This window comes from Macaca fascicularis, chromosome 7 (genome assembly GCF_037993035.2).
Source record: "Macaca fascicularis isolate 582-1 chromosome 7, T2T-MFA8v1.1".
NCBI lineage: Eukaryota > Metazoa > Chordata > Mammalia > Primates > Cercopithecidae > Macaca > Macaca fascicularis.
This window is the reverse complement of record NC_088381.1, coordinates 171,688,687-171,697,731: the sequence shown is the minus strand read 5'-3', so window position 1 is coordinate 171,697,731 and position 9,045 is coordinate 171,688,687. Positions and strand designations below refer to the sequence as shown.

The window sequence follows — 9,045 nt, the reverse complement described above, 5'->3', positions numbered from 1 at the left end:
CGAGGGGATCCAGATATTCAAGGATCTGAGGTTTCGGCCTCGAGGTCTTGGGCGGGGGACTGGGCAGGCTGCGCGGGGTCCCAGCGGGGAGACGGCTCGGGTGGGCGGCCGGGGGTGTCAGGGGCTGCGGGCGGCGGACAAAGCGGCGGCACCACCCTGCGGCGCGGGCCAATGGAATGAATGGGCTATAAATAGCCGCCAATGGGCGGCCCTCGTTGCGTCCCTTAAGAGCCGCGGGAGCGCGGAGCGGCCGCTGTTCGCCTGCGTCGCTCCGGCAGCTGCCGACGGACGGAGCGCCCCCGCCCCCGCCCGGCCGCCCGGTGAGTGGGCCCGGGGGCCGGGGGCGTCGGCGCCGGGGCTAGGGGCGCTGCGTGCAAAGGGGGCGCGGGCGCTGCGGCGTCACGCGCTCCGGGCGCGTTGCCTGGAGCGCGCGCCGGACCGGCCGGGGGTCCCGGGCGATGATGGCGCTTCCCGCGCGCGCTGCGGACCCCTCTGACCTTGGCCGCGTCCCGGGGGCGCCGAGGGGCCCGGCGGCGGGGGCCTGAGTGGTACGCGGGAGTCCGGGAACCCCGGCTTGCCGGTCCCTGCTGACCCCGCGTCTCCCCGCAGCCCGCCGCCGCCATGCCCTTCTCCAACAGCCACAACGCGCTGAAGCTGCGCTTCCCCGCCGAGGACGAGTTCCCGGACCTGAGCGCCCACAACAACCACATGGCCAAGGTGCTGACCCCCGAGCTGTACGCGGAGCTGCGCGCCAAGAGCACGCCGAGCGGCTTCACGCTGGACGACGTCATCCAGACAGGCGTGGACAACCCGGGTACGCGACCCCTCGGGGCCGGGGTCCCGGCGCCCCCTCCCCGCGCGCAGCCGCACGGTCCTCAGCAGCGCGCTCGGGCCCGGCAGTGACGTCACTGTCTCCGTCCCGCGCCCCCTCCCCTAGGCCACCCGTACATCATGACCGTGGGCTGCGTGGCGGGCGACGAGGAGTCCTACGACGTGTTCAAGGATCTCTTCGACCCCATCATCGAGGACCGGCACGGCGGCTACAAGCCCAGCGATGAGCACAAGACCGACCTCAACCCCGACAACCTGCAGGTGCGGGGCGGCGGGCGGGCCGGGCGGGCCGGGCCGGGGTCTCCGGGCGCTCACTCCCGTCTCGCCCCCCAGGGCGGCGACGACCTGGACCCCAACTACGTGCTGAGCTCGCGGGTGCGCACGGGCCGCAGCATCCGCGGCTTCTGCCTGCCCCCGCACTGCAGCCGCGGGGAGCGCCGCGCCATCGAGAAGCTCGCGGTGGAAGGTAGGGGCCGGGCGGGCCAAGGGTCGGCGGCGGCTGCGTGCCCCTCCCGGCGCGGTCCCCGCCCGCTTTTGTTTATGTCGCCTGGGAGCGGCAGCCGCCGCCGCGCTCTTATCTGCGCGCCCCTGGGTTCAGTTTCCCGGAGGGACCGAGGGACGGAGGCCCAGCCCCGCGCCCACAGCGGCCTGGGGCCCAGGGAGGGCGGGTCCTGGCGCGGGGTCACCGACTGGGACCGTCGCCCGGGCCATGAGGACTGGACGCCCGCAAGTCTGGGCGGGTGGGGGCCTCTGACGTCCCCCGGGGTGAAGCACGGGGGCGGGCGGGTCCGCGCTGTGGGCTGGAGGGGCGGGCGCGGCAGCCGAGCGTCCTGAGCGCACGCCCCGCAGCCCTGTCCAGCCTGGACGGCGACCTGGCGGGCCGGTACTACGCGCTCAAGAGCATGACGGAGGCGGAGCAGCAGCAGCTCATCGACGACCACTTCCTCTTCGACAAGCCCGTTTCACCTCTGCTGCTGGCCTCGGGCATGGCCCGCGACTGGCCCGACGCCCGCGGTATCTGGTGCGTGTCCCTCTGCGCCCTCTCGCGGCGTCCGCCCTCTCCGCCGCCTCCCCTTTCCCTCTCGCCCCCCTTGCCGGGGTGGGGCCCCTCGCGGCAGGGAGGAGGAGGAGAGGAGGAGGAGGAGAGGGAGGAGGAGGAGGAGGAGGAGGAGGGAGGGGCCGGCCGCGCTCCGGGTCTGGGTTACGTGCTGCGCCTCCCGCGCAGGTGACCTTGGCCGAGCAGGTGCGTTAAGGTACTGGGCCCAGGCCCCTGGGGGTTCAGGACTCAGCCCCTCTAGAGACGTGAGGTGGGGGCGGGGCCCCTGGCGCCTCTGCCCGACGCCCCTCGGGAGCTGGAGCTCCTTGTTTTCTCACTCCTCAGTCGCTGGGATTCTACCAGGGGCTGGTGACGCAGAAGCTTCTCCGGGGGCAGGGCTCCTACCCCCACTGTGGGGGGCGGGCGGGGCTGTCCTGGCGGTCCCTGGCCCTGCCCCACCTCAGACCACTGCACGACGTGATGGCAGCCGGGGTTCTGCTCACTGTGAGGCGTCTCGGCCCCGCCTGCCCCGTGTTGGGCGGAGTCTTGGCAGCAGCCCCTGCTCCAGGGCACGGTTGCGAGCAGCACCTCGGGGACTTGGGAAGTTCCTTTGGTCTGGGGACGGCCTGGGGCTTTTTTCTGGATATGCCCTGAGACCAGCCCTCCCGCAGGCACAATGACAATAAGACCTTCCTGGTGTGGGTCAACGAGGAGGACCACCTGCGGGTCATCTCCATGCAGAAGGGGGGCAACATGAAGGAGGTGTTCACCCGCTTCTGCACCGGCCTCACCCAGGTGCCAGGGACGGGGCAGGCCCAGACCCCAGGGCTCCAGCAGGGATGTGGGTGCCCCATCAGTCCCCCTGGGGGATTTCTGGGACTTGGGAGTCTCAGGGCCTGTGGGGGTCTCGGGCAGGCCTTCTCTCTCATACCCTTTTCTCCCTCTGCAGATTGAAACTCTCTTCAAGTCTAAGAACTATGAGTTCATGTGGAACCCTCACCTGGGCTACATCCTCACCTGCCCATCCAACCTGGGCACAGGGCTGCGGGCAGGAGTGCACATCAAGCTGCCCCACCTGGGCAAGCATGAGAAGTTCTCGGAGGTGCTTAAGCGGCTACGACTTCAGAAGCGAGGCACAGGTGAGCAGGGCGGGTGCTGCAGGCTTCCTGTTGGCCTTTGGACAGCCCTGTTTCCTCCGCCCTGACCTGCTGTCTCCCCAGGCGGTGTGGACACGGCTGCAGTGGGCGGGGTCTTCGACGTCTCCAACGCTGACCGCCTGGGCTTCTCGGAGGTGGAGCTGGTGCAGATGGTGGTGGACGGAGTGAAGCTGCTCATCGAGATGGAGCAGCGGCTGGAGCAGGGCCAGGCCATCGACGACCTCATGCCTGCCCAGAAGTGAAGCCCGGCCCACACCCGACACCAGCCCTGCTGCTTCCTAACTTATTGCCTGGGCAGTGCCCACCATGCACCCCTGATGTTCGCCGCCTGGCGAGCCCTTAGCCTTGCTGTAGAGACTTCGTCACCCTTGGTAGAGTTTATTTTTTTGATGGCTAAGATACTGCTGATGCTGAAATAAACTAGGGTTTTGGCCTGCCTGCCTCTGAGTGGTGCCTCTCCTTTCCCGGGGGGAAGGGGAAGGGCAGCAGCCAGGCCCCAGGAGTCTGAGTCCTGGGCCTGCCGTGGGCCTTGCCTTCCGTGAGAAGGGACAGAAGCCAGCAGGTGGCCACTCTGTTCTGCCTGTCCCACCTAGTCCATGGGCCCCTTTCCTCATGTCTATTGGGCTGTGCAGGCAGGAACACTGGGGAGAATGAGGGAGGAGCTCCAGGCCTGAGCATCTGAGGGCATTCAGGCCTGGGTGTGGAGCCTAGCACGTTCCTTGGGCTCATCCTGCAGGGTGGGGGAGGTAGGGATAGTGGAGGTGGGGGTTGAGCTCAGAAACTTGAGAGCTTTCCGGTCCCTCCAACTGGGTTCCTCCTCCAGTCTTCCAAGCTGCAACATTATCAGATCCAGACATCTCCCTACCTCCCTCCTACCCCGCCAACACCTACTCTCTCATCTTCTCTTCCCTCCCAGCCTCAGCCTTCAGGCTGAACAGCCCCCCAACACCACTGGCCCTTGGGCTCAGCCCTCAAGATCCTCTAGCAGCCCTGGGGAACCACTGGTCCCCCCTTCACTGGCAGCCACTTCGGGGGCCTCTGGGTGTCCAGCCCCTTGGCCTCAAGGTGGGACCACAAGGTAGGCAGGAGGAGGGTTGGGGCTGTTTAGGGATTGGTCTCCCTGGTCCCTCATGCAACCTCCCCCCAACCCCCTGCAACTCACTCTAGTTGCCAGTTGCTGCTGTCCCTGCCCAGCCTCTGGTTCAGGGCTCCTACTATGGTTGGGCACCCTGAGGGGCTCGGCCAGCTCAGGGAGTGGAGGTGGACAGGTGAGGCAGCCAGGGGCTAGGAATCCTGCTCCCCACCTTCCTCCAGCTCCCAAGCTCCAAGGACACAGCCTGTGCTGCCACCTACTGGCCAGGGCCTCCTCCGCCCCACCCCTGGGGATCAGGGTTTGGGGCAAGCCTCATCCTGCATCTCCACACCCACTGCGTCCCTGGACACCTGAGTTGCGGATCACTGGCCTCTCACCTCCTTGGCACACAAGGGGATTGGATTGTCAGCCTAGACACTGGGGTCCAGGAGCAGCAGTAGGGTACATCCCCGAATGTGCTGCTGGGCTCGGCATGTGGGGGGCCCTAAGGGCAGGGTTGAAGTGTCCACCTCCCTAAGTGAACACCTGGTAGGCTAGAGACATAGGGGGCAGGTCCCCTGGTGCAGAAGGCTGGGGGGACTTCTGCATCCATTCTTTGGACCCTAGACTGGTCCCTCCCTGGCTGACCAGCCTGGGCACAGGGGCCAGTTTCTGGCTTAGCCTTTTCCCAGGAAGGCCCAGGCCAGGCCAGGCCGAGCTGTACAGTCTGGAGTCTCGGGAGCAGGGCTGGGATGAAGAGCCTGAAGAGCACAGGAAGTGGACCCCTCTCGAAAGGGGAGGCTGAGGGCAGTGAGGAAGCAGTGCTGACCCAGTGGGTACCTGGCCAGCAAAGCCCCACCACCAGGGGACCTCGTCATCGCTGCCCTCTTCCTGTTCAAGAGCTGCTCCCGCTGCAGCCCCTCCTGCTGCTCCTGCTGGCTCAGTCCCCCTCACCACTTGGGCAGAGCCCGCCCGACTATCCCTGGGGTGGCGTGGGCCCCACTGTGAGGTGAACACAGGGCTGAGGGCATGGCTGGGCAGGACTGTCACTTCTTGTGTTTCCATGCTCCCCTTTTCCCATGTGGACTCTCAGAGTGGGGTGCTCCTAGAACCACCAGTGGGCAAACAAGCGGAACCCCTAATCACCCCGTGCAGGCCTCTCAATGCACTGTCCGGGAAGGCTGAGAGGGCTGGGCCTGGCTCAGAACGACTTCTGAGGCAGTAAAACTCTGAAGGTGGGTGGGGCCTTGGCTGGCCCGTGGAGCCCACAGGGCCTGGAACCCCAACTCTCTGGGGCCCACTCTCCTCCCTGTGCCTCACATATTTTATCTTGCTGCATTAACTCTTTTGGGGACCAGGCAGGGCCTAATATACACTCCCCTCAGGAGGGGAGCGACAATCCTGCCTGCCTGTGCCACTAGTTCCCCGAAACCTCCAACAGTCTCGACAGCCATCCTTTTCCTCGGCCTCCGGAGACTTTAACGGGCAATTCTCCTAGAAAGCACTGTCAAACGTGGGCAGCAAAGGACAGTACCTAGGGGTGGCAAGCATGCAGGAAGACGTCCTGGGTGTTGGAGCCATCTCCCTGCAGGGCAGTCTGGCTGCACCAAGCCCCCCCTCAGCTGTCCCTCCTGTCCACTCAGGGACTCCCCAGCTAGGGAATGAGTCCACGGCGGGGTTTCCACAGTGGCGCTCCAGACACTTGGGCCGGACGACTCTAGTGGGGGCCGTCCTGTGCGCTGCAGGACATCCAGCAGCAGCCCTGGCCTCCAACCGCTGCATGCCAGTAGTCCTCGCTTCCCCAACTTACGACAATCAAAAGTCTAGACACTGACAAATGCCCCTTGGGGGGCAAAACAGCCCCCCTTCTTCAAGTCCCGTTGCCCTAGAGAAATAGAAGTGGCACAATTACTGAGAAGGAAACTGTAAGGGCTTGCCAACACTGAAGAGTTGGCTGCAGCCCCACCCCTCCTCTGGGGTCCTGTGCAGACAGGGACGACAGTGTGAGGGATCTAGTGAGGTGGTGACACACTGAGAAAAGCTCAGGCGCAGAAGCAGGTTATAAAACAGCTTGTGCTCTGAGATCCCACACAGAATATGTATGGAAAAACCCCAAAGAACAGTAGTCACTGTGGGTGGTGGGGTAACAGGTGATTTCCTTCTTTATACTTTATTTTCCAAATTTTCTACAGGGCACATGTATTACTTATATAAGCCAAAATAATTTTTTTTTTTTTTTTTTGAGACGGAGTCTCGCTCTGTCGCCCAGGCTGGAGTGCAGTGGCGTGATCTTGGCTCACTGCAAGCTCCGCCTCCCGGGTTCACGCCATTCTCCCGCCTCAGCCTCCGAGTAGCTGGGACTACAGGCGCCCGCCACCACGCCCGGCTAGTTTTTTTTTGTATTTTTAGTAGAGACGGGGTTTCACCATGTTAGCCAGGATGGTCTCGATCTCCTGACCTCGTGATCCACCCGCCTCGGCCTCCCAAAGTGCTGGGATTACAGGCTTGAGCCACCGCGCCCGGCCGCCAAAATAATTTTTTAAATGGTGTTTTGTAAAAAATGCTGTCATGTGTTCCAGTCCGTAGAAGCCCACCGAAGCAGCAGGACTCTACCACTACCACAGCCTGAGGCCTCTCACAGACAGGGAAACTCAGGCTCCGAGAGGAAGAAAGAATCGGCCCAGTGTCGCCCAGCTCCAACTCCTGGGCTCTTTTCACTGCTTTTCTTTTGAGACCGAGTTTTGCTCTTGTTGCCCAGGCTGGAGTGCAATGGCGCAATCTTGGCTCACCGCAACCTCCGCTTCCCAGGTTCAAGCGATTCTCCTGCCTCAGCCTCCTGAGTAGCTGAGATTACAGGCATGCACCACCACACCCAGCAAATTTTTTTGTATTTTTAGTAGAGATGGGGGTTTCTCCAGTTGGTCAGGCTGGTCTCCAACTCCCGACCTCAAGTGATCCGCCCGCCTTGGCCTCCCAAAGTGCTGGGATTACAGGCGTGAGCCACCGCGCCCGGCTCACTGCTCTTTTAAGAACATTCTAGCCTCCCACGGTTGGGACCTGCTTGTCTTAGCAGTGGCTTAAAAGGCTGCACTTGCCCAGCAGGCTGCTGCTTCTGCATTTCTATTTCGAGCCAGCAGGCACTTCCTAAAGCCTCCCAGAGCACCCTTAGGGGGCTGCACATTGGACCCACATGGATGTGAAGTTAATCTCCTTTCCCACAGGTAAAAAGAAAACAGTAATTTGATTGGCAAGAAGTCTTCTGGCTGTGAGGTTTCCACTGAGCAGATGACAGCATTTCAGCTTAGAAAAGTGAGGCTTTTTTGGCACTGCTGAGAAGGCTGAGGCCTTTTTTTTTTTTTTTTTTTTTTTGAGACGTAGGTTTGGTCTCATTGCCCAGGCTGGAGTGCAATGGCACGATCTTGGCTCACGGAAACCTTCGTCTTCTGGGTTCAAGAGATTCTCCTGCCTCAGCCTCCAGAGTAGCTGGGATTACAGGCGCCCGCCACCATGCCCAGCTAATTTTGTATTTTTAGTAGGGATGGGGTTTCTCCATGTTGGTCAGGCTGGTCTCAAACTCCTGACCTCAGGTGATCTGCCCGCCTCGGCCTCCCAAAGTGCTGGGATTACAGACGTCAGCCACCGCGCCCGGCCAGGCTGAGATTTTTTACACGCGTACTTGTCAGTCTGGCTAGAGGCTTTCTGCACTGACCTTTTGAGGCGGGGTTTCACTCCGTCACCCAAGCTGGAGTGCAGTTGTGCGATCGCTGCTCACTCAAGCCTTGACCTCCCTGGGCTCAGGTGATCCTCCCACCTCAGTCTCCCAGGTAGCTGTGTGACTACAGGCACGTGCCACCACACCTGGCTAATTTTTTCTATTTTTTTTCTTTGTAGAGATGGAGTTTTGCCATGTTGCCCAGGCTGGACTCAAACTCCTGGGCTCAAGCCATTCACCTACCTCAGTCTTCCAAAGTGCTGGGATTACAGGTGTGAGCCACTGTGCCCAACTGGTTGGACTCTTTCCACCTTTTCCCCCAAACCCAACTTTGTATTGTTTTGCTTGGGTTCAGAAGTCCTGATTTCCACACCCTTTTCAGGGCTAGGGATTTACCAAAATTCAAGGCTTAACAAAAATTAACTTTAAGGCCCCCAAAAGATAAAAGTGCTGCTGCCAGCGGGACCTGTCTCTGATTCACCTTCATGGCATGGATGCTGGTGGTCCCCTAGCAGCCATTTTCTCCTCTGCTTGAGTGACAACGCCCTGGTTTCCAGCCTGCACGCAGCTGCCTGGCTGTGGGAGCCCATTTCCAAGACTCCCATGCAGCCAGGGGTGGCCAGGTGTCAAGGTGCTCCAGCAGCTACCCAGGTTGTGAGGACAAGGCCATCCTTGGCACTGTGGGGTGAAACGCCTGCGTGTGTGCAGCCTGGCACCAGCTCCTGAGGTGCTGGCACTATTCCTGCTGTGGTGATGGGGCTGCAACCCTGTTCTACCTCATGAACCTCATGCAGTGTGGGGCTTGGCTTGGGATCCTGCTGGGCTTGCAGAGGAACTGGCCCAGTGGTTCCAGTTACTCCACACCCACTTGCACTCAGGACCGCACCAACTCCTCCAGACGCATTTGTTGCCTGTTTGCCTAACCTGGGGCAGGGCTCCCTCCTGCATGTCTGCTCTCTGCTTCCCACAATCAACCGAATGCCCTCTGGGAGGAATGCCCTGCCTGCCCCAGGCCTCCTTTCCAGAGGGCCTCCTTCTGCATCCCCATTCCCCTTGGGCTCTGTCCTCACCTCTTCCCCATTAGAGGACTGCTCAGTTGGTGAGCCTTCTCTCTTGAGAATGCGGCCTGCCTCCAGGGCAGCGCTTAGGTCTTCCTTCATTGTTCTCATTCCACCTATACTCAGCTGCATCCATTACTGGTATATGTGGTCTGTGTTAACACACATCAAAGCCATTC

General features: G+C 61.8%; 1 protein-coding gene across 2 annotated transcripts; it reads left to right on the top strand.

The window, feature by feature from the left end:
• The first annotated feature begins 255 nt into the window (after positions 1-255).
• CKB (creatine kinase B) lies at positions 256-3,462 on the top strand. 2 transcript variants are annotated; one of them, XM_045397066.2, is made up of 8 exons: positions 256-320; positions 610-814; positions 938-1,092; positions 1,165-1,297; positions 1,681-1,852; positions 2,539-2,662; positions 2,817-3,006; positions 3,088-3,462. In XM_045397066.2, exons 2-8 carry the CDS (start codon positions 622-624, stop codon positions 3,264-3,266), a joined length of 1,146 nt encoding a protein of 381 aa, XP_045253001.1. In that variant the 5' UTR covers positions 256-320; positions 610-621; the 3' UTR covers positions 3,267-3,462. The 2 variants fall into 2 exon arrangements, with proteins under 2 accessions (XP_045253001.1, XP_045253000.1); XM_045397065.2 differs by having other exon boundaries at positions 938-1,297.
• Positions 3,463-9,045: the final 5,583 nt, after the last annotated feature.

Coding starts and splice junctions, on each gene's coding strand:
- CKB (XM_045397065.2), top strand. CDS start 622: ATGCCCTTCTCCAACAGCCACAACGCGCTGAAGCTGCGCTTCCCCGCC. Junction 815..937: donor GACAGGCGTGGACAACCCGG/GTACGCGACCCC, acceptor CCCCTCCCCTAG/GCCACCCGTACATCATGACC. Junction 1,298..1,680: donor CGAGAAGCTCGCGGTGGAAG/GTAGGGGCCGGG, acceptor CACGCCCCGCAG/CCCTGTCCAGCCTGGACGGC.